The sequence below is a fragment of the Myotis myotis genome, unplaced genomic scaffold, assembly GCF_014108235.1.
Source record: "Myotis myotis isolate mMyoMyo1 unplaced genomic scaffold, mMyoMyo1.p scaffold_m19_p_11, whole genome shotgun sequence".
Classification (NCBI taxonomy): domain Eukaryota; kingdom Metazoa; phylum Chordata; class Mammalia; order Chiroptera; family Vespertilionidae; genus Myotis; species Myotis myotis.
The window spans coordinates 62,312,494-62,338,036 of record NW_023416315.1 but is presented as its reverse complement, the minus strand read 5'-3'; the positions used below and the strand labels follow the sequence as shown (position 1 = coordinate 62,338,036).

Here is a 25,543-nt window from a genome sequence, read left to right as displayed (position 1 = left end):
AAACGTCGTGGAGCAAAGTCACGGGCACTGGGGGGGGGGGGGGGGGTGCAGGAAGAGCGAGGAAAAACGCACATTTCGGGGTTCTGCAGATAAAGGGGAGCTGAAAAGGCTCTCGGTTCCTGGGAGGTGCCAAGGAGCCGCCGTAGGCACTGGGGGCAGGGAGGGAGGGAGCGAGCCGGGACAGTGGCCTGGAGCGCCCCGGGGCCCTGGCTGGGTTTCGGGGCGCCCGAGGCATCGCCGCACCGCCCGCTGCCTACACCCGAATCCCCCCTCCACGAAGGATACAGCTTGACCACATCCGTGTCCATCCGCCGCTTGCCCGGACTGGGGGATGACATGGTGTCGCCGCTGCCTCCCCGTCGCCTGCGCCGCCGCCGCCGCCTCTCTTCCTTCCCCCGCCGTCTGTCACGGGCCCCGGGCCCCGGCTCTGAGGAGCCCGCGGCCGCGCCGGCTCCTCGGTGGAGGTGGCAACACCCCCGCGGTCCTGTCGGGGCCAGTCAGCCGCCGCCGCGCCCCCCGCACGGGGGAACACCGGGCACTGTCCGGCCGAGTGGGGGTGGGGACCCCGGGCGCCCGGCTCGGGCTGCTCCTCTCCGGCTGTGGTTCCGCCGCGGCCCGGCCCGGCCCCGGCGCTACGCTGCGCCGCGCGACGCTCCCTCCTGCCCGCTCTCGCTCTCTCGCCTGCTCGCCGCTCACCCTCTCGCTGGCTCCCTAGCAGCCTCCAAGACCAGCAGACGACTCCAGCTCAGTCGGCCTCTCTACCCAAGCCTCGCTCTGGGCGCCGTGACGTCACCTCTGTGACGTCATCGGCGGGGGCGGGTCCCGCGGGCGAAAGGGGTGGGCCGCCGCCGCAACGTGGACTTTCCTTGGGGGATTCTGGGAGATGTAGTTTCTCTTTCTCCTGCCTGCACAACCCTCTGCCCCCCTCCCCCTACTTCCTCACACACTTAATCGCTCAACTGCCAGTGTCGTTATCGTCCTCGTAAACGATAAGAGTAAATAATAGCAATCATATTATATTCATGCGTTTTAGGGTAATGAGCCCCTTCCTCACAGACACTATTAAAAAGTCTGTTTGTTTGATTTAAGGAGGCCAAGATGGCAATTACTCAGGCACCAAAATCTGGAAAATTACCACACCAACAGGCTCCCTGCACTCTGCTCCCTCCCTGGATGGAGAGAATTTGTTTGCTGAGATTGTGGACTATAGCAAGGCTTCCTCAGAGCCTGCAAACCAGGGTTCAGTACCCTTCATGTGTATAGAACCACTCTTTCAAGGATTAGATTTGAGGCACCAAGGTGACAAAGCCAAACATAGTTTAGTACTCACATCCTCACTCAACAGGGTATGAGGTAATAACTGATAGAAACAGGAACACCTTAAATGTGCTGTAGTTCAGGACAAAGATCGTCTGCTCTCCAAACTCCTATACCAACCCTAGTACTCTGTCATTCATTCAATAGTTATTGAGCACCTACTGTATACTAAATAATCTGCTGGACATAAGGATATCATGGTGAACTAAGAATGACTAAGTTTACACAACCCTCCCGATATGGTCTGTGGATCTAGTGTCAGCATCACCTGGAACTTATTAGAAATGCAAGCTGGAGGCCCAGGCCCTGGAGCTCAGCTGGTTAGAGCATTATCCTCATATGCCAAAGTTATGGGTTCAATTCCCAGCTGGCCAAGGACATACCTGGGTTGTGGGTTCAATCCCCAGTTGTGGTATGCTTAGAAAGCAACCGATCGATGTTTCCCTCTCACATTGAATGTTTTTTCTCTCTCTCAAATCAATAAATAAAAAGAAATGCAGACTAGAACTTCACCTCAGACCTACTGAATTAAAATATGCAGTTTAACAAGGTCAGCAGGTGATTTATATGCTCAATGAAGTGTGAGTGACACTACAAGGCACTCCAAAAGAGTGATTAAGCGATGTGGAATCTAGGAGTTAACCAAGCAAAGGGGGCAGGAAAGGGAGCTCTAGGCATCTCTCTCCCTCTCTCTCTTTTCACTGCCATCGATTTTCAAAATTTTCATCTATGAATCCATTTTTTTAAATCCTCACCCAAGGATATTTTTCCATTAATTTTTTTTTTTTAGACAGAGTGGAAGAGAGAGGGAAAGACAGAGAGAAATATAGATGTGAGAGAAACACATTGATTGGTTGCCTCCTGCAAGAGCCCTGACCAGGGCCTGGGGCCGGGGAGGAGCCTGAAACTGAGGTCGTCCCCTTGACCGGAAACTAACTCTGGACCCTTCAGTCGGCAGGCCAACACTCTATCCACTGAACCAAACCAGCTAGGTCTCTATGAATCCATTTTTATTTTGTCAGTCCCCTTACTAACCTCACACACATGCACACACACACACGTACACACATCTGAGGCAGCAGCAATCAGCTAAAGTTGAATGTTGTTTGCTCTTGTCATTACATCCCTCAAAAAGACTGGCTAATTTGTGTGTGTGTGTGTGTGTGTGTGTGTGTGTGTGTGTGTGCGTGCGCGCGTGCGCACTAAATATAACAAAATTTGCCATTCTAACAACTTTTTTAAACAAATCTTTTTTTATTTTTTAATATATCTTTATTGATTTGAGAGAGAGAGAGAGAGAGAGAGAGAGAGAAACATCAATGATGAGAGAGAATTATTGATTGGCTGCCTCCTGCATGTCCCCCACTGGGGATCAAGCCCAAAACCCGGGCATGTGCCCTTGACCAAAATCGAACCTGGGACCCTTCCGTCCGCAGGCTGACACTCTATCCACTGAGCCAAACCAGCTAGGGCCATTCTAACAATTTTGAAGTGTACAGTTCAGGAGTATTAAACACATACACTATGATGTGCAACCATCACTACCATCCATTTCCAGAACTTTTTTTAATCATCCCTAAACAGAAACTCTGTACCTATTAAGCAGTAACTCCTCATTCATTCCTCACTCCTCCCAGTCCCCAGTACTCTCTATTCTACTTTCTGAAAAATATGGGCTATTTTAACTGCTTCTAAAAGGTGTGCATTCGTCATCCGTACTGCACATGATAATTCTGTCAGAAGAAGAACATGCCTGAATGAAGGGATTTCTAACCCTTTATATTTCTAACCCTTCCTCTTTGTTAAAGGAAGATAAGGATGGAGCAGAAAATTGTTCCTGACTGTTCTCTAGGTCCTTCAGGCTCCTGTTGCTGCTGCCTCCTCTCCCAGCATGGCTCCCCACTCTCCTTCACCTGTAACTCCCACTCCCGTGCTGAGACCATGCTTCTCAAGCTTTGGTAACTTCAGAATCACCTGGGGAGCTTGTGAAGTTCACAGGCCCCACCCCTGGGATTCTGATTCAGAAAGTCTAGGTGGGGCTTGGACATCCATGACTTTAACAAGCTCCACAGATGATTCCGACGCAGGCCAAAGTTTGAGAACCACTGCTTTAGGCATTAGCATTTTCAAAACACCTGTCTGACTCCTCAGGGTGGGTCCTGTGCTTCCATAATGTCCTATGCAAATTAGGGTGTTTCTTCCCCACCTGAGAGCAAGATGGCAAGCTTAGGGGGCCCAAAGGTGTTGTTTCCAGAACAGAAAGAATTGGTCAAGGATGGGGCACTGAGAAAGAAGGGCATGGGGTGGATTCTAGACATTTCCCCTGGTGCTTTAATCTTCACAGATGCGATGCTGCTGTGATCCAAGCATCAAGCAAAACTAATCAAAGGATTGTTAGTTCGGGAAACTTGTTTTGGACAACACCGGAGAAGTTAGAGTCACTCTGCCTAGAAATGCAATGGAGATTTAGCGCTCTGAGCAGTCATTGAAAATGAATCACCCTTCCCACTGTGTCTAGTAAGCATCGTAGCTCTGGGTTACTTAGGACAAACCTGTCCCTCCCCAGCTCTTAATTATGCCTCAGTTAATTGCATATATCCTCCTGGAGCCTCAATTTTCTCATCTGTAAAATGTGGTTCATAACTTGAGTGGGCTGATGGAGGAAATGGAAAAGCCCCTTGTAAACTACAAATTGCTTTTCATAAAGTTAACCTGAAGTGTTCATACAAGGTGTAATATAATATGGGTGGCGGTATTATTGTATTATTAATATCAACACCCCCCCCCCACTTGCCCCACTCCTTATACACTGTATATTATTTAAGGAAAATGGCATTCACATTTTAAGGGGTATTTTTTACAGATGTCATAGGGTCAATTTCTCCTCTTTTTGAAGATATGTTCACATTTTTATGATATGCCTTTTTCTCTCTGGGCCTTCTGCCATTTGCCCCTTCATAAATCCATCTTCCCTCTTCTGACTGCCCGCCCCACCTCCGTCCCCTCCTCTTTCCAGAGTGTGAGGACTCCTGAACCCTGCCCTTGACCAGGTAGGTTCAAGAGATGGCTCCAAATGGTGCCAAATGACACCAAATAGTTTTACTTGTTTGGGCTTATGAAACCTGGAGCTTATCTCGAGCGGAGTGAGTTTGTGCTCACCTTTTCCCCCAATGTTCAGCCATTCAGAATGTCAACAATTTACCCTAAAACAACACCGGGCCCGGGAGTGTCTGTTGATATGTGCGCGCACATGGCAGCGTGCTGGCATGAGCCATGTTCTTCCTTATCAGGAACAACCAGGGCCACCGTGGGGGAGCAGCTGTCCGACCTGCCTGACTCACCAGTGTTGCAATCTGGGAAGCATATTTGGGCCTGTTTATCTCTCCCCGGGGCAGGGCCAAGCTTGACCAGCAGAGCCTCTGATCCCAGGAGCAGCTTCTCAAAGGCAAGAAAATAAATTTGGAGGAAATGCAATGCTTTGAGCAAGACACGAAGCGGGAGTAAGATGAAACCAATCATTTGTGGCGTGGAAGAGCCCCCAGCCCAGAAGCTCTCTCTGAGGGGACCTGTGAACCCAACGGCACTGAAACCAAAGTGAATTTATCACTGTCCCACCCATGTGAAAGTCCCCCAGATGAGGCCTTCTGATTCCATTTGATCATTGCTAGTGGGAAATAGGTTCATCTGAGCTGACATTCTTGGCACCTAACATCACGAGTCCAGAACCCTCTATGGCACCGGTTCTCAACCTGTGGGTTGCGACCCCTTTGGCGGTCGAACGACCCTTTCACAGGGGTCGCCTAAGACCATCCTGCATATCAGGTATTTACATGACGATTCATAACAGTAGCAACATTACAGTTATGAAGTAGCAACAAAAAAAAATTTATGGTTGGGTCACAACATGAGGAACTGTATTTAAAGGACCAGCCAGAAGGTTGAGAACCACTGCTCTATGGGCAATAATATCAGCAGTTTCCTCGCTGCTATAGAAATAAAAGCTTAAAACTCATTTCAAGTTATCTCCACGTAACCCTGTTACAATCTGTTCCTACAGAAGCAGTCATTGGGAGCACAGGAACATGAAGGCCTCACAGCAGCAAGGATGCAAAGATTTTGTCTCTTGCTTTGCTGTCATTTCCACCTGTCTTTGCTGCCTCTGCATCAGGCTCCTAGGGCAGACATCAACCCCGAAAGCAGCATGATTCAACCCCCAAAGAGCTGGAAACTTAGAGACAGAAGGCTCCTTCCAGTCCCAAGTCAGCTACCTATGACTGATGTACAGGCAAACCTCGGAGATAATGTGAGTTCGGTTCCAGACCACTGCCATAAAGGGAGGATCACAATAAAGCAAGCTGCCATCATTTTGCTGGTGGAGGGTCTTGCCTTTCATTTGTAAAAAATGCAACATCCACCCCATCCACTGGCGTGGTTCAGTGGTTAGAGCATCAGCCTGCGCACTGGAGTGTCTTGGGTTCGATTCCTGGTCAAGGGCATGTACTTGGGTTGTAGGTCTGACCCCCTGCCCCTGGTCATGGCGTGTGCGTGTACGTGTGCGTGCATGTGTGTGTGTCCAGGAGGGGGTCAACCAATCAGTGTCTCTGTCACATCAATGTCTCTCTTTCTCACTCTCTCTCCCCAACCCCTTCCCTTCCACTCTCTCTAGAATCAATGGAAAAAATATCCTCACTCCTTGGCTGGGGATTTTGTTTTAAAAAGCAACCTCTATGAAGCACAATAAAGCAAAGTGCAATGAAATGAGGTGTGCCTGTAATGTGGGCAAGTAACCTAAACTTTGTGCCTCAGTTTAGGCACCTGTACGTGCGATGGGATGATAGCACCTACACTCCCCTTGCCTAGGTCAAATAAAAGAGATGGTGCAACCTCCCAAGTGCTAGTCATATATAAGATATTATCACGTCCCCTCTATACACACACACACACACACACACACACACACACACGACTTACTTTCTAATGCCAAGGCTCAAAGAAGGTGCAAGGTTGGAAATTATTCACGCCTACCTGCAGGAGCCCTCACCTGGGCCCACTCCCCTGTGTGGAGCCCTTGTTTTGCCAGTCATGGCCACCTGTGTTTCTTTTGCTGCTTCCTCACCTCCCTGATCTGGAAATGCCAGGTGCCCCAGGCTCAGTCCTCAGGCCCCTGTTCTTCTTTATCTACATTTAAATCCTAGGTGACCTCATCCAGGCTCAAAGCTTAAACTGCCATCTCCACTCAGACTCCCTAATGTACTTTCTGATTGGGGCCTTGCCCCTGAATTCCAGACACATACCTATAGCTTCCTGTTAGACACTCCCTCATGCCCATAAATCAACTTCTGACAACCTCTCTACCCCTTCCTCACATAGTCTTACCCATCTCATTAAATGGCATCTATTAAGTTGAAATGTATGAGATTACCATTTCTAAAGTTAAGAATAGTCAAATATGTCGATGTCAGTACATCCTTTCAGCTGCTCAGGCCAAAGGCCTGGGACTACAATCCTTGACCCCTCTCTTTCTTGACTGCCCTATATGTAATCGATCAGGGAATCCTGTTGGCTCTACTATCAAATATATCCAGGATCTTTATCCCATCACCTCTACCAAGTCAGCATTATTACTACAGTTGCTTCCCAACTGGCCTCAACTCTTCAACCCTTGAATTTACTCAGATAGAAGCCAGTGATCCTTTTAAACCATAAATCTGATCTTGTCTCCCCCCTGTTCAAAACCCTCCAAGGACTACACATTTCACTCTGTGTTAAAGCCAAAGTCATCACAGGCTTCCCAGGCCTACAGAAGCAAGTTCCTGCCCCAGGGCCTTTGCACTTGCCACTCTCTCAGTCTAAAACAGAAATATCACCATCTCCATAGAACCTTACCAGCACCTCCTTTTCTCCTCCCCTGTTTAGCTTTTCTCCCTAGGACTTACCACCATATCACATATTACATACTGTATTTTACTTAGCTATCTGTTTGTCTCCTCTCTCCACCAGAAGGTAAGCTCATGAAGATAGGCATTTTGTCTGTTTCATTTATGGCTATACAGCTGCCAATGCCTGGAACAGCATGTGGAGCACAGTAAATCCTCAAATATTGAACGAATAAAAGGAAGCAAGTAATACTCTATCTGAAAAGGTACCAAAAAGTTAACAGCTTGTAGCAGTCCCTAATGGTCTCTATAGAGTGGCAGGAATATATTGAACACCTACTCGGTGCCAGGTGCTGTGCCAAGGTGTGTGACTTACGACCTAACAACCTGGCAGGTTATTTTGCCACCTGTATGGATGAAGAGCCTCAAGTTCAAAGAAGTTAAGTAATTTGCCCAAGTTCACCTAGGTGGTAAGTAGCAGCATCAGGATTCAAATCTAGATCCCTAACTTCAAAGCCCATTGCCACTTGCACTCGGCTGTGCCACCTGTTTGTTGACACAAATGAAAAACGTAACTTGTTGACATTGATGAACTCGTTATTTGGAAAACCCTACCTAAATCTTACCTCCTTCATGACTATAACTGTGAAGACTTCCAGGCTATTATAAACCAAATTAACGTTCCTGTGAAGAGGGAAAGTCTGCGCACCCCCTCGGGGCTTTGCCATCTCAGCAAAAGGCACCACCATTTGGCGGGTTGCTCACACTATCCTTGGAGTCTCCCTTGACTTTTTTCTCTCTCACATCCAATCCGTCAGCAAACGCCATGAGAACTCCCTTCAACGTATTTGCCAAACCCGTGCCCTTCTCCCCAAGTCCACCTCACCTGAGACACCGCCCCCTCTGCAATAAATCCTCTGCATTGACTGGCCTCTCTGCTTCCACTCTTGCCCACCCTGACCCCACCTTCATCTCGCAGTCTATTCTCCACCCAGGAGCCAGAGAGCTGTCTTAGAATATGAGTCAGCCCAAGGCACTCCCCATTCACAGTTCTTCACTGGGTCATCCTGAAACTGAGACTACAATCTCCATTCTGTCGCCCTGTGAGGCTGTATAATTTGGACTTTGGCTAAGCTTTCAATTTCATTTCCTGCCCCCTCCCATCTCCTCAGCCACTTCAGGTGCTTATATCCCTCTTTCTGGAATGCCCTTTCCTAAGGTCCCATGGCCAACTCGCTGCTTTCTGCACTCAGGTCTTCATTCAAATGTCCTAACTTCAAAGAGGCCTTCCCTGACCACGCTGTTTTAAAAGGTACATTGATCTCCTTACATTGACCTCCTTACCTTGCTGTAGTTTTTTTTTGGTAATATTTTTAGATCTTTATTTTATTATTCATTTTTATTTTATTATTGGAAATGTTTAAATATGCTGGAAAATGGAGGGCATCGTACAATGACCACCCAAATCCCCATCATCCAGATTTAACAACTGCTAACATTTTGCCATTTCTGTTTTACCTGCATGTGTGTGTGTGTATTTTTAAAATCTTATTTACAGTATTTATTTCGTTTAAAGAGAGAGGAAGAGAGAGGGAAACATCAATTTGTTGTTCCACTTGTTTATTCATTCATTGGTTTATTTTTGTATGTGCCCTGACCTGGAATCAAACCGGTAAGCTTTCAGTGTACAGGACGATGCCCAACCAACTGAGCCGCACGGGCCAGGGCCACAATCAGGTGTTCTTAGCTACCCCCTCCATGGCTTTTATTTGTTTTTTTTGAGCCAGAATTCATTGAGGATCCACATAATGTGTTTTGACTTTATATCTCTTCAGTCAGAGAACAGTTGGGGAATGACATTTTACATTTATAGTGCTTTTGGGTCTCGGCCCTCCTGCATCCCCTTGTGCACCCACTCCCATCTCTGTGCTATGTACACAATAGGCAGTTAATAAAGATTGATAAGGACTAGCAGAAAAGTCCTACTCCACACAAAAACTCGTTCACGAATATTTATAAGCAGCATTATTCATAATACCAAGAAGTAGAAACAACCCAATGCCCATCAACTGATGAATAGTAAGTAAGATGTGATATATTCATACACATGGAATATTATTGAGCAATAAAAATAAATGAAATACTCATACATATTTATACCAAGGATGAGCCTTGAAAATGTTATGCAAAGAGAAATAGGCCAGGCCCAAAAGAAATGCATGTATGATTTCTTTTATATCAAATGTCCAGTACAGAGGTAGTGCCCTCTCGCTGGGGGGACTAGGAAGAACGGGGGGCGGGCTGGTGACCGCTAAGGGATGCAGGGTTTCTTTTCGAGGTGATGAAAACATCCTAAAATTGATTGTGGTGATGGTTGCACAACTCTGTAAATATACTAAAACCATTAAATTGTACACTTTGAGTGAATTATATAAGTGAATTATAGTTCAATTAAGGCTTTTTTTTTTTGAAGTCCTAAATCTTCCTTGTTGCTCCAGATCACAGTAAATGTTTAAAGAGAGAGGAAGAGAACGTCCTCTTCCCTCCTCTCCCGTCTCCTCATCTCCTCTGTCTTCTCCTCCCTTTGAATAGGGCAGAGGTGCTGAGGAGGAGAGAAGGAAGCTTCTTTACCTTCCGGTCTGCTGACCGAGAAGAACCACAACTTCTCTTCCCACTAAAGGTGCGACTTTGCCCTCTCTGGGACGGAGTCGCCTTTCATCCCACCAAATGTGGAGCTTGCCCTTTCCGCCAGCCTGTGTGGCTGTTACAGGCCAAGGTCCCCCTCAAGGGCAAACAGAGATGCCCATCTGAAACCATCCACTGGAGTCCAGGGCAGCCTTGCCAGGTTCCACGTGTACAGAACACTGCTATTTTGTGGGTGTCGTGTGGTTGAGTGACTACTTGTTTCCCATCCAGCTTCCTTACTGCACTGTGAGTGGGAATTGTCTTATTCATCTTTGTATTTTCTGTGGCTAAAACAGACATTTGCACTCAAGTGGTAGAATGTGTGGCCCAGCCGGTGTGGCTCAGTGATTGAGCTCCGACCAATAAACCTGGAGGCCACAGTTCAATTCCTGATCCCAGTTGTGGGCTTGATCCCTAGTAGGAAGTGTGCAGGAGGTAGCCAATCAATGAATGATTCTCTCTTATCATTGATATTTCTGTCTCTTTCTCTCCCTTCCTCTCTGAAATAATATATACATATACTAGAGACCTGATGCACAAAATTCATGCAAGAGTAGGCCTTCCTTCCCCCGGCTGCTGGCACCGGCTTCTCTCTGGCACCCGGGACCCGGGCTTCCCTCACAGCTCCAGCTTCGTCCAGAAGGTGGTCTGGAAGGACATCCAGAAGGACATCCGATCTAATTAGCATATTATGCTTTTATTATTATAGATATAAAGGTAGAATGTGTGAACTCTGCTCTTTGGGAAGGAATGGGGAGGCTCCAGCCCTGTGGGAGATGGCTTCAAACTCTGGGATCCTGAATTCCAATCCCAGCTGTCACGGGGTACTTGAGGAATTCATCAGCTCACCCCTGATAGACGGTGGGGGGAAATGGGCTAATCAGGAAGGTTACACTGAATCAGAAACGTTAAGTGTGAAAAGATTTAACCAAATTTTTCTTATTCCTCTCAATGCCAACCAGGGCTCTTCTGCTAATTTTGAAGAAGAAGTGGAGTTGCATTAGGGGAAAGTGAGATGTATGGGATTTACTTAGCTGACCAAAGAAAAAGAAAGCTAAAGTGAGAAACTGGGACTCCTAGTTCCCTTTCTTTCCCAAATTTCTCCCCGCTGACTTTCTCCCAAGCTTTCAAGAGGCAGTTTGGTTTTACTCAGGGCACACTGGCTGCCTTGGCCTTCCTCCAGTGGCCACATGGCAAAGGGTCCAGGAAATGTGCTCTCAGGACTGGCCTGTGACCGCGGGCAGGGGGAGGGGAGAGGCTTGTTACCAGACTCTGCAATGATTGGTTTGATCCAGTCACCTTCTTCTTAGTTAAAAATGATCATTTTGCAATATATACATATATCGCATCATGTTGTGCAGCTGAAACCAATATAATGTTATATGCCAATTATATCTCAAAAAAAGTATACCTTGATATATGCATACATAAAGTAATAAAAATATATGCATCAACATAATTTTTATTTATAAAAGTTAATTTATTGATTGATTTTAGAGAGAGGAGGCAGAGAGGGAGAGAGAGAGAAACATTGACTTGTCATTCCACTTATTTATGTGTCCATTGACTGATTTTTGTATGATCAGGGATTGAACCTGATCAGTGTATCTGAACAACACTCCAACCAGCTGAGCAACCCAGCTAGGGATAACTTTTTTTTTTCTAACATATTTTTTTAAATTAAAATGTTTTGCCCTGTCCGGTGTGGCTCAGTTGGTTGGAACTCGTCCCGTACACCAAAAGGTGGCATGTTCAATTCCATGTAAGGACACATACCCAGGTTTTGGGTTTGATCCCCAGTTAGGGTGCGTGCGCCAGAGAGCTGATCACTATTTCTCTTTCACATTGATGTTTCTCTATCTCTCTGAACTCAATAAAAATAAAGATAAGTTTAAAAAATTAAATTAAAAAGTTTTGTTTCTCAAAGGACACATCAAGAAAGTGAAGAGATTGCCCAACCAGTGTGGCTCAGTGGTTGAGTGTTGGACCCATGAACCAGGAGGTCACAATTTCGATTCCGGTGAGGGCACATGCCCGGGTTTCAGGCTCAATTCCCAGTAGGGGGGGCGTGCAGGAGGGAGCTGATTGATGTTTGCATCTCTATCCCTTTCCCTTCCTCTTTCTCTAAAGTCAATAAAACATATTTGAAAAAGAAAAAAAAAGTGAAAAGACAACCCACAGTGTGAATAAAGTATTTGCAAACATATATTCTCCAGAATATATAAATAATGCTTACAGCTCTAGCTGGTTTGGCTTAGTGGATAGAATGTCAGCCTGGGGACCAAAGGGTCCCGGGTTCGATTCTGGTCAAGGGCACCAGCCCAGGTTGTGGGCTTGATCCCCATTAGGGGGTGTGCAGGAGGCAGCCAATCAATGATTCTCTCTTATCATTGATGTTTCTATCTCTCTCTCCCTCTCCCTTCCTCTCTGAAATCAATAAAAGTATATATTTTTTTAAAAGCCAATCACTACAGGCCACATGTTGTATGATTCTACTCACATGAAATGTCCAGAGTAGGCAAATGCATAGAGACAAAAAGTGGGTTAGTGGTTTCCTGGGCTAGGGATGTGGAAAATGGGAAGTGACTGCTAAGGGGTATGGGATTTCATTGGAGGTAATGATAATGTTCTAAAATTAATTGTGCTACTCATTGTACAACCTTGCAAGTATAGTAAAACCCCTGAATTGTACAGTTTAAATGGTTGAATTTTAGAGTATATGAATTATATCTCAATAAAAAAAATAATAATGATACCAAATAGGACTTGAAAATCTTTAAAAGAAATAAAAATGATGCTGTTCCAATGCCATGTTTTGGGGCTAGTGGTTGGGCCAATGATCCAGGCCTTTTGCACAGTTGCAGGCCCAGCTCAAACATTTACGGCCTCTGGGCCCTTGCAGACAGTTGCATCATCTCATTGTGAGGAGAGAGAACACAAGAAAGCTCTCGATTCACATCCTTTTTGTAAAGCCAGAGCTTACCGAAGTTGCAGTCATCTGACTGCCTACATCATCCGGGCGAGTTCAGAATAAGACAGTAAGTCAGTGTTCTGGGCCCAGTATGTACACCTTCCTGGATTGGCCAAGCCCCATCCCTTCCCAAGCAATCTGGCCAGGCCCTGCCCTGCAGCACCGGCTTCTCTCTGTGGCCCTACAGTCACAGCTGCTGCTGTTGCTCTAACTCGCTCAGGGTTGTCTCAGCATCCCGTGGGAGCTCCAGCACTCAAGTCCCACTCACCGAACTCCAGGAGCCCCTGTCCGCCCAGCAACTGCTCAGAGGGGCTCCTACAACCCAGACAGGAGAGGAACACTCCAGGGGTAAACTTTGACCAAAAAGAGAGGGAGGCCTGGAAGCAGCCGCCAATTGCTGCTCCTACGTCTCCCCTCCCGACTCTTCCAATCCTTGGAGATATCCCAAGTGAATGAGTGGCCACCATGTGGATGTTCTTGAGAGGCAACTAGCCAGCTTCTATTTGCTTTGCGTCCTTCCCTCTGGCACTTTACCTCCCTCCTGTTGCCCTGGGTTTGAAACCTCCCCTGTGAAACGTTAATCCTTGGGCTTTGCCTCAAGCTCTGTTTTCTAGGAAGCGAAGACAGACGAGCTGCATTAAACTCTCAACGGCTCTTTGGGTTATCTTCATCATGCCTCGTTCATACCTTGCGGACAGGAACTTCTGCTCCCTTCTCTGGGAGGGAATGGTACTGGGAAAAAAAAATAGTTTGAATCCTCCCTACCTCCTGCACTCCGCGGGGGGAGCCCCCAGGCCTTGGCAGGAAGGATGGGGGTGTTTGCCCTGCTTTGCCGAAGACTGTACATTTAATTCTGTGAGGGAAATATAGGGATCCTGTTTGAATGGAGGTACCAGCCACATTTTCTCCGATTCAGCTTTATCAGTAATAAAGCTATGCCTTCATCTCAATTTATCTGGTTCTCAAGCCCGGTTATCATTCAGTTCAGAACCTGCGGTAGTTGGGGAGGGTATTGCTATGAGTATGACGGTGATGATCATGAGCCCTCATGCTCCCCGCGTGCGAGAATCGATATCTAGAGATCACGACTCTTCTTTGGCCCAGAGCAGGCTGCCTCTCGCCCACGAACGGCTCTCCGAGGGTAGTCCAGGCATAGCAGGCAGGCAGGGGCTTCATAGGAATAGGATGTCAGCATTATATTAGCATGTCCATCTTTTGTTTGGGGCATACACATTATAGTTTAGGTCATCGTTGTGTTGCTGGCAGGCATGCTTTTTAAAATGAATGCTTTTGTTAAAAGATGACATGTATGCTAGGGATTTTTTTCCCCCCACAGTGGCTCCGCCTCAAGGGTCAGAAAGCAAATTCCCAGTGGCGTGTTGAAACGTGGGTTACAGGTGTGCAGAGGAGAGATGGACCCCACGGCCCTGCAGCAGCTGGCGCCTGGTGACGGCTTGCAGCCTTCCACGTCGGCTCATCCTCCGTGTCACACGAATATGACGGTTCACCATGACGTGGGCCCGGACATGAAAAAGTCTGGGAAGCATGGAGGTAAGTTACGCTTTTAATAAGGGGTATTTTGCCTCCCCTGAAGTAGCCCGCTAATTGAAAATGCTTGGGAATTATTGATGAAAGAAGAAGGTCAGAGGGATATTTGTTGAATGAATCAGCGAATCATTGAAACAAAATGAAGGCAGCCTGTGTCCTCCTGAGGTCCCTTCTGGGAAATAGGTGGAGAACACACCCTATTTATCTGAGCAGAGAAGCCACGTGGAGCAGGGTCACAGGGAGAAGGAGAGGACACACTTGAGGAAGGACAACACAGTGTCCCGAGTTTTCCCCTCAGGCTGCTCCGCTCCAGCCCCTGAGAGATCTTTCCTTTTGATTCATTATGTGTATCTCTTGCCTCAGAAGTAACCTATAGGCCCTGAGTTAAAGGTAGACTTTCTGATCCCCTGAGGCCAGTTCCCTTCTCCTCCTGCCTCTAAATAGATTACCCTTCCTTCCCCTGGAGGCCCTCAGTCCCCTCCCCTCAGTGGTGGCTGTGCCAGGCACACAGGTGACTTCTAGGTTACCCCACATTTTCAAATACTGAAAGAGAGGAAAGGGGGTACAGTAGCTGTTGGGAATGCCTGTCTTCCCCACAAGGAAGGTGACAGGCAAAGTCCCCAGAGGGCCCAGCTGCTGCCACCCCAGCAGACACTTCATTCCCCTTCCTCACCACCAGTCTCAGTGCTTTTTGCCTCCTCTTGAGGCCAAAGGCTCCTGCCAGGCCCCTGCTGCTACCCCAAATGGAAGCAAAGAAGAGAGAGCCAGGCAAGAAGACAGGAGAAAAATTAAGAATTCATGACTCAACCACAACGGCTTATGTTAGGGTTGCTGAAGGAAGGTAAGAGATGATACATTTATTGGGTCATTTGGAGACCAGATGGGCCGCGCCCCAAAATGCCACCAGCACCAGGGACGGGCAGGCAGAGGTTTGAAAGTGCTAATGACGTTCGTTCTCAGCACAGGTGGAAGCATTTCATTTGGTCAGTTGTATTAACACCAAGAAGCCAAGGTTTTTATGGAGCAAACCCAAAAACACCCTCCCCGCGCGCACACTCACACACACACACACACACACTTAAACAGACAAGCAAACAAACACCCTGCTCATTCACATAAATGGTCTTCCAACGTTTTTCTTGGGAGAAAATTTCTCACATAAATTCGTTTCCTAAATTATTAACACTTTGATTATTAACTGCCTAGAATCAGGAAAGTCAAGTCTACTGATCATATTTTAAAAATATATTTTTATTGATTTCAGAGAGGAAGGGAGAGGGAGAGAGAGAGAGAAACATCAATGATGAGAGAGAATCGTTGATCGGCTGCCTCCTGCAGACCCCACAGTGGGGATCAAGCCTGCAACCAACCATCCTGACCAGGAATCGAACCGTGACCTCCTGGTTCATAGGTCGATGCTCAATCTCTGAACCATGCCAGCTGGGGAGGGTACTGATCTTTACACCCTGTCAAAGAATAGGCCAAATATGATAGAAAATTCCCATACAAACACTCCACCTTAAACAAACTTGTCCTCGGTCTGGGAGGACAAGCTGCTATCAGGCTGTGAAAATCAGGAGTTCTCTTGGTAAAAGAGAAAGCCGGAGGCCTTGGTATTTAAGCCTTGTAGCATGGCCAATAAGCACAATATTGTATTGAGCATTCTGAATTCCATGGGCAATTCATTCCTTCATCCATTTATTATGCGCTCATCTTGGGGATACAAGATTTGTAATATGGGGTATCTGTTCTCAAGATATTTCTAAGCCCATTAGGAAGACTGAGACATACATAATTACAGTGCAGGTGAACGTCACCTCTTTTTTCTTTTTTTGGTTAGGATGAGCTATAAATGTATGATGTATGTAGCATGATACCTGTGGATGTGTCGATTACAATTGAAAATCAACTGTGTTTGTTTATGTGGTTCTGGATACCTGAGGAGGGAATGAAAGGTATTTCCCCCTCCCTGTATGGTAAACAGGCACCTTCGATTTCTGGGAAATCTTTACCTCTAGGAGGTGATAATAGGAGGAGGTGGTGAAGGTCATTTATAAATCCCCTATCAGTGAGATTGCAATTTATTGTCTAAGGAAGGGTTGTGGAGGTGGGGGTTGGAAAGGGGCAGCAGCCAAATCCCAGGAGAATCCAAGGATGAGGAAGAACTAGGTTGGTAGAGGCTTTGGGACCGCAATGTCGAGAGGGGGTCGGGAACCAGACCTGAAGCAGCACTTTTGGCTCACGGAGCAGAAACAGCAGAGCCAACCAGGGCCTCTTCCTGTTGGGGGACAGGGAGTCTCGGGGACCCCTTTTATTTTTTTCATATTGATTTGAGAGAGAGAGAAACATCGATTTGTTTGTTGTCCTACTTATTTATGCCTTCATTGGTTGCTTCTTGTATGTGCCCTGACCAGAGATCAAATTCCCAACCGTGGCGAATCAGTTTGATGCTCTCACCAACTGAGCTACCCGCCCAGGACCCGGGGGGCCCCTTCTAAACACTCCAGGGTTGAGTGGTGATCCGAGGGCACGGACTCCATCTCTGACACAATTGATATCAGGCTTCTCTCCAATCCAGGGGGGTGAGCTTGAGGTGGTTTTAATTAATGCCAACAACATCTTTTAAAAAGTAACCTATTTACCATCTTCATTGTTGTTGAGCAGTTCATACCTAGTACATGTGTGGGATGCTACCCCAAAGTGAGGAAATTGGGGAGGACTTCTTGGAGGAGGTGACCCTTAGCTGAGCCCTAAGAACATCTAAGTGAGCCAGGCTAGGGCAGGGTTTGGGGTGGGGCAAGAGGACTGTGGGGAAGAAGAAGCTCAATTAAAGGGCAGGAGGGGAGACGACGGTCAGAGAGAGCACAGCACACGTGTTAGATGAACTCCTGGTACTTCTGTGTGACTGGAAGGAGAGCGGGAGGGAAGAGAGAAGAGGTTCAACATCTCACATACCATAGAGTCCGGAGGTGGGTCAGATAACCTCAGGACCTCCCTAAAACCACTTCTCCCTCCTTCAGAACTGCCATGTCCTCAACACATAAGCCTCAGCCCATGCCAGCGACCACACCTTGATAGCAAAAATTACTGAGCACACAGACACCCTTTCCTTCTTGCTACAACAACTCCAATTTTGTTTCCTTTACACAGATACGTGCTTCAGTAACCCAGTCATGAGCATCTTTTGCCCATGCTAGAGATTTGTATAGGAATGGAAATGTGGAAGAATTTCTGACTCAGACATAAAGGAAAGACAGCGGTAGGCATTCTAGGAAAGATCTTAAAAAATATATTTTATTAGAGAGGAAGGGAGAGGGAGAGATAGAAACATCAACAATGAGAGAGAATCATTGATCGGCTGCCTCCTGCACGCCCCCTACTGGGAATTGAGCCTGCAACCCGGGCGTGTGCCCTGACTGGAAATCAAACCCTGATCTCCTGGTTTATAGGTCGATGCTCAACCACTGAACCACACAGGCTGGGCCTGGGAAAGATTTTTTTTTTTTTGCTTTAAAGGTGCATGGAAGAAATAGTGCCTCCTCTTCTGTGAGATGTTGCTAAGTCTGCCTGTGACTCCGGAACTGGGTCCACCATCATGGAGACCATTTAAGAAGCAGCCAGAGGACGAGCTGACAGACCGAGGGTCCGAGAATCCTTCCCTCTGATCATCACTTCCTATTTTTTCAGCCCACTAACTTGAGGACCTTCCGCCCCATTGATTCTTCAACCTCATCAGAGCAACACTCCAGTGTCACCATGTACATGCTGTTCACGTCCTTCTGTCCCTCTTATCCACTTAGATCCCATGGTGCGTCACTGTGTTTGCTTGCTAGGGCCACCATCACAAAATATCACAGACTTTGTGGCCTAAACAACAAATTTATTGTCTCATAGTTCTGGAGGTTGGAAGTCCAAGATCAAGGTGCCGGCAGGATTGGGTTCCTCTGAGGCTGCTCTCCTTGGCTCGCAGATGACCTTCCCGTCCTCCCTGACTAACACTGTCGCCTTCGCCCCATTTCCATTAGTCTTTATCACGTCAGCCTGCTTTTATTTTCTGCAGAGCACTTCATAGCAGACGCTGTTGGCTGCCTCCCCAGAGGCCATTTCCCCTCTGCCTCGCTGACAGAACTCTGATTTCGTTCAGGTGACCGCTCCCCCTCCCCCATCTCAAAAGTGAATCCTAACTCGTCTAAGCCAATTATGGGGCTCCCAGCCCCTTTGCCAGCACTTGCTTTGGGATTGGGCATGTGATGGCATTCTGGCCAATGAAATGTGAGGGGACTTGACTGGGGGGCTGCGAGGAAAAAGCTTTGTTTTTCTGAAGAGGAGACACGTAGCATGAAACAGTCCCTGTTTTCTTCCAGGGAATGTTGTCCTACCTGAGTGTCATGCCTGGAGCTTTGAAAACCAACTTACATCACGCCGTGAGCTGAGCACCACGCAGAAGATGGCACAGCAGAAGGGTGAAAGGGAGGAAGCCATTGTTTCCCTGACTTAGTCAAGCCTGGAGCTGTCTGACCGCGGGAGTTCTTGCTGGCTGCGTATGTTCACCTGTTAGGGATGCCGTAAGTAAGCCCCACAGACTGGGTGGCTGCACGACAGAATTTGCTTTCTCATAGTTCTGGACTCCAGAAGCCTGAGGCCAAGGTGTTAGCAGGGTTGGCTTCTTCTAAGTCCTCCTCCTTGGCTTGCAGATTGTGTCTCCCTCCCTTGTCTTCACAAGGTCTTCCCTCTGTACTTGTCTGTGTCCTCATCTCTTCTTTTGTTTCCTTTTCATTTTCTTTTTTATTTCCTTACTGATTTTAGAGAGAGAAGGGAAGGGAGGGGGAGAGGGAAATATCGATTTGTTGTTCCACTTATTTATGCATTTATTGTTTGATTTGTTTGTTTATCCTCACCTGAGGATATTTTTTCCCATTGCTTTTCAGAGAGAGTGGAAGGGAGGAAGAGAGGGTGGGGGGCGGGAGGAGAGAGAGAGAAACATCCATGTGAGAGAGACACATCAGTTGGTTGCCTCCCGAAGGCGCTCTGACTGGGGGTGGGGAGTGAACCTGCATCTGCTGGTTGCTGGCTGCCCTTGACTGGGAATTGAACCTGAGACCCTTCAGTGCGCAGCCGATGCTCTAACCCAGGGGTGGGCAAACTTTTTGACTCGAGGGCCACAATGGGTTCTTAAACTGGACCGGAGGGCCGGAACAAAAGCATGGATGGAGTGTTTGTGTGAACTAATATAAATTCAAAGTAAACATCATTACATAAAAGGGTACGGTCTTTTTTTTTTTAGTTTTATTCATTTCAAACGGGCCGGATCCAGCCCGCGGCCGTAGTTTGCCCACGGCTACTCTAACCATTCAGGACACCAGCTAGGGCCATTGGTTCATTCTTGTATGTGCCCTGACTAGAGATCAAACCAGCAACCTTGACACTCTAACCAACTGAGCTACCAGCCAGGGCTTCACCTCTCATCTCTTCTTCTTTAATCCTTACCAAAGGATATGTTTTTATTGACTGTAGAGAGAGAGGAAGGGAGAGGGAGAGAAATATCAATGTGAGAGAGAAACATTGATTGGTTGCCTCCAGTACGCGCCCCAAACTGGGAATGGAACCCACAACCTAGGTGTGTGCCCTGACTGGGAATCGAACCCACGACCTTTCAGTATATGGGATGATGCTCCAACCACTGAGCCACACCAGCCAGGGCTCATCTCTTCTTCTTATAAGGTCACCAGTCATCTTGGAGTAGGGCCCACCCTAATGACTTTAACATAACCACCTCTTTAAAGGTCCTGTCTCCAAATATAGTCACATTCTGAAGTGCTGGAGGTTAGGACTTCAACTTTAAATGGGGGGTGGAGGGGAGGGGGGACGGACCACAATTCAGTGTTTTGTCTATAACAGTGGGGTAGGCAGTACTCTTATCATTTAAGCTGGTTCAGTTGGAATCTTCTGTTACTTGTATTTGAGAACATCCTGATTCAATTACTGCCTGAAGTGATTTTATGTACTTACTAGAGGCCCAGTGCACGAAATTCGTGCACTAGTAGGGTCCCTAGCATCTGCTGGTTTCTGGCTGCCGGCTGCCAGCCAGCTACTCCCTCACTTCCCCCAGCCACCTGCCACCATTGCCATCGCCGACCAGGGCCTCCCTCCTTCCCCCCCGCCCCCCGCCCCCCGTCAGCCCCTCCTCCTGGTTAAACTCCCAGTCGAGTGGACAATTTGCACACTATGCTTTTATTATAGAGGATTTGCTCATTTATTAACTGTCTCTCACCAGAATGTCAGCTTCATGAGGGCTGGGACCCACTCTGGCTTGTTCAGTGCACTATCCCTAGTGCCTGAAATCGTGTCTGCCTTAGACTAGCTGCTCAAGAAATGCTCTTGCCTAAATTAACTATACCAGGTGCCCTCTCCTGACCCCATTACTCTTGTTCATAATCCTCACATTTTACATTTAAAAAGCAGAGCCTGATAGGCAAGAAGCATCAACCCTATGCAGATAGGAAGGTCTTCACTTTGGAGATCTGGTGTCTGCATGATTTCAGCAGACACTTTACTTTTTAGAGTCAGACATGATCTGTGGCACCCCGCTGGGCCCCAGGGGCTTCCAGGTTCAATGAAACAACGAGGTGAAGATCAAAGAGGACCTGCTGAGGAGGGCATTGACTCTGAGTTGGGTGTGAATCAGAGTCACCTGGAAACTTGCTGCCATAATCCAGACGCCCGGGTCCACCACATAGACTCTGGTTTAATGAGTTTACAGTGGGGCCCAGGCATCTGTGTTTTTAACAGGCCATCAGGTGATTTTAACAAGCCACCTGTGTTTTGAGATCCGCATGACTAGGGCCTGCTGGAGGAGGAGTCTGTGCTGAGGAAGGCTGGGCTGTCAGTGTCCCCAGGGCTGTGACCGTGCCTTCAGCCAGGCCCACCCGGGCCTGCCAGGGGCAGAGGCTTGGAGACCAAGCACCCTTGGAGACCAAGCACAGCTGGGCCTAGAACTATTTGGACCTGGTCAAGCATGAAGAGAAGGTGGTCACCTCAGGCCAAGACTTGTCCCCTCCCAGAGGCAGCTAGACATTTGACCTTCCCCCGCTCTCCTGTGCCCTGTTTGTTTTCTGCTTCTGGGTCAGTTCTGGGGAGGAGACAGACATGGCCTGAGTTGCTGAAAATGCTGCTGGTGGCTTGGGAGTGTGTTCAGGACTGGAGATGACCCAACCTACCACAGGTGTCTAAAAATAAAATCAAGCCAGCGGGATGCCAGCTGGTTAGGGATCCCGAGGCCCTCCTGGGTGAGGAAGAGGCCGCTGAGGCGTTGTAACCCTCTGGGAACCACAGCCTTCTTTTCAGCACCGCCCTTGGCAGCGCCCAACGAGCCAGGTAGCTACCACTTGATCCCAAGACAAAGCCACTCTTCTCCAGAGCAGCCAGCCAGGCCTGCAGGCCGCAGGGTTCAGCCTCTGGGCCACATGGGTAGGTGGGGACCCAGCAGGCCTTGCTAGCCCGCCCTGGCCACCAGGAGGGCTCTATTTTAAATGGTGATTGGATGGTCCCCATGGAACAGGTGAGGCAAGTGCTTAAAATAGAGGGCCCTCTGTTTCCTGCTCCCACCCCACTCCTGATGCACCCTGCTCCCCAAACCCCACTGCTGCCTGCCTGCCAAAGAGCAGAAAACTGCCCCTGAGTTTTCAGACCATTGGGAACCAAGGCCCCACAGAAGACATGCTTACAGGCAAGTACCCAAGAGGAAGGGAGCGGGCAAGGGGCTGGTGTCTGTGTAAACACGTGTGCACTAGTATGCCAGGACACAGAGCTCTTGGAGGGGTGCGTGTGTGTGCTTTATTCTGGAGTAAAGTTTTACTGAGCCTGCACCGTGTTGATAGCTCCATTCTAGAAACCATGAAAACCAAAGAGCATGCCTGGTCCTTGCGCCTCAAGAACTAACATCATCATTAGGGATGACTCATTCATTTACTGGGCCTGAGCTCACGCCAGGCACTCTTCTCAAAGATAGCCTCGCACTGTCCTAACTCATTTAATTTTCACGACTGCCCCGTGCAGTAGTTACAAGGTGTTAGTGATAATAGCAATTTTTATTATTATTCTAAAGATGAGGACACTGAGGCAAACAATTTGCCCTCGGTCACAGCTAGGGAGGGGCAGGCCTGAGAGGATTCAGGCGCCATCAGCCGAGGCGAGGCTGCCCCTTGGGCCACCGACAGGGGGCTGGGAAGATGCCGCCTAAAGCCCCGTCCTCCTCCTGGGAGTTCATCCGTATGAAGTAATGAGATTGTTTTTTATACAAAAATAGAACCATAAGTTCTCAAGTTTGGAAGGAACTCAAAGGTTGTGGAGTGGAACAGCCCAGCCAGTCTCTGGAACTTCACATCCAAATAACTGTTGCCCTTTTCGCCTCTGGAAGGCTAAACAGCGATGCTGTTGTGGCTCCGAACATTCTTGGCTCTCCAGTTTGGAAGCTGCTCCCAGAGATAGTTTTTGAGACTGACAAGAATCAGTCTCCAGAGAGTCACATTTTAAAAAACTTTCTGCCCCGATGTTATTGCCTCGCTTTATCACACTAATTTTTGGCCAGACTTAACTCTGAACGCCTTTTAACTATTTCTCAGTCAGAACTGCTACAGACCACTAACAGCTTTGCCTTCACTGAGGTTATGCAAGAGAATATGCCAGAGGCTCTTAAAAGCGATTTCGAGAGAAAAGCTAAAAAAACAAAAACAAAAACAAAAACATACACAACCTGCCCTGGCCAGTGTGGCTCAGTTGGTTGGAGCATCATCCCATTCATCAGAAGGTCACGGGTTCAATTCCCGGCCAGGGCATGTACCGAGGTTGTGGGTTTGGTCCCCAGTTGGGCCTGTATGGGAGGCAACCGATCAATGTTCTCTCTCACATCTTGCTCTCTGTTCCTGTCTCTCTCCCTTCCTCCCTCACTAGAATCAATAAAATTAAATTAAAATAATTTAAAAAACATACAAAACCTTCTGAACAGTGGCAGCTTTGTTAGAGGCGGGATGGGAGGGGACCATCTCCTGTTGTGACATTTGGAGGGGAGGACTCATTTATTTGATGTCTTAATTCTGCATGTTTGTTAGAAAACCAATGTCATTGCCTTATGGTCATCATTGGTCCACTGGGTCGTTCACTGTGGAGGGCAGGTGTCCATTTTGCCCACCGTTGTATTCTCAGCACCTGCTACAGTGCCTGACCCACAGTCAGTGCTCCATAAGTGCTTGTTGAATGAATGAATGAAGTGATACACCAAGTACTAAGAGGAGCTATAATCGGTAAAGAGCTATAATCAGAGGCAGCCAGTCAAAGATTCTCTCTCATCATTGATGTTTCTATCTCTCTCTTCCTCTCTGAAATCCATTATATATATATATATATATATATATATATATATATATATATATATATATATATATATATATATATATATAAAATAAATATGTTTTTACCGATTTTTAGAAAGATAAAGGGAGAGGGAGACATAGAAACATTGATGAGAGAGAAATATCATCTATACATTACCTCCTGCACACCCCTCCACTGGGGATTGAGCCTGTAGCCTGGGCATGTGCCCTGACCAGGAATCAAACCAGTGACCTCTTGGTTCATGGGTCGATGCTCAACCACCGAGCCACACCAGCTGGGCCAGAGCCCACATTCTTAATCATTATAATGTAGCAAAGATGTTGCCTGAAAAATGAGCAAGAAATAAATGTGTGTTACAGGCAGTGAATACTGTAGGGGTTCAGAGCAACGAATCGTGTGAGCTAGTGTGAAATTGGGATGAGAGCTGAGTGTAAAGGGTGGGTTCAATGCAGACAAGGAGAGAGACACAGGGAAGGGCATTCCACTCCTGGGAGAAAGGAGGGCATGGGTATGCAGACCGGGCTGAGTACAGTTTGTTCAGGAAGTATAGTCATAGACCAGTGTGGCTAGAAGAGAATTTTCATCCTCATGCAATGAAAATGGACAAAGATTGTTGAAATCAGACTGAGAAAGCGCCAGTTCCATGGCTAATGGGGAGCTGTTGAAGGATCTTGAGAATGATGGACCAACTCGTCTGGCAGGAGTGTGTGCAAGGTGGGTCAGGCCAGGTAAAGTCTGGAGCAGGGCCATCCTGGGCAGCAATCTAGACAGGATGTCAAGAGGGTCTGGGCCAGGGGAGGCAGGACAGTGGGGAAGGGAATACACAGGCTGTGGGAGATGCAGGAGGGATGAGGCCACAGGGTTTGGAGACCACGATTGATGGTGGCCAGAGAGAAGGGGGCATTAAACATTAAAGATGACTCTGAGGTTTCCGGCCTGAGTGGCTAGGATAAAACAATGACACTGATAGATGACAAGAAGTGCCTTTTGGTTGTATTGAATTGAGGTGACAATAGGACATCCAAGTGGAAACGGTCAGGAGGCTGTGGAAAGGTGAAGAGCTGGGTGAAAAGTCTGGGCTGGGGGAAAAATAGGAAGAAATCTTATAAGGAAAACAAGAGCGTATCACGGGGCGGTCCCCCAGAGCCCCACTAGCAGCTCCAGTGCGCGCTGGCCCCTCGCTGCCACAGGGTCCCAAGCCTTCAGCCAGACAGAAACTGACACTCGCGTGCTGCCACCTGATTGGAGGGCTGAGCCCCTCCCCAGCTTAACTTAGGATGCAAACATTTCCTTTTCTCTTTCCTCAAAAGGGTAGGTGGCATTTTTCACACTCAATATTTTCTGAGGGCTCTCTCTATGAGCTCACACCCAACCCCTGACGGTTACTCTGTGTTGAATGAAGGGTAACCAAGGCTCAGACCATGCAGGACACCCACCCTGCAAAACCCCAGCCCGGAAGCTGGTGAGGACCACACATTCTCTGCCCGCAGGGGAAATACACACCCTCAACAGATCTGAGGCTGCAGAGCCCTTACCTCCCGCTGCTGGAGTAGATACACAAGCCGACTCCCAGATCCAAAAAAGCTAAGTCCTTTCAGGAAGAAGGAACTGTGTGGATGATGACTGGTCTACTGCCTACTGCCTTAGAAACTCTAAGGGAAGTATGCCCATCACCAATATCCCCCCCACCATAAAACAAAAAAGCAAAAGGCAAAGTAGCAGTTATAATGCATAGATCACTTTATATATATGTGTG

The 25,543-nt window shown here is 47.7% G+C and overlaps 1 protein-coding gene across 2 annotated transcripts in view; it reads right to left on the bottom strand.

Moving 5' to 3' along the window:
- UBE2H (ubiquitin conjugating enzyme E2 H) overlaps positions 1-690 on the bottom strand; it is a 113,795-nt gene extending 113,105 nt beyond the window's left edge. Inside the window, exon 1 of one of the 2 annotated variants that reach the window (XM_036328702.1) lies at positions 286-690. In XM_036328702.1, the coding sequence (XP_036184595.1) occupies positions 286-338 (53 nt within the window). In that variant the 5' untranslated portion in view covers positions 339-690. The remainder of the gene's footprint in view (positions 1-285) is intronic. The other variant, XM_036328699.1, reaches the window with a different exon arrangement.
- Positions 691-25,543: the final 24,853 nt, after the last annotated feature.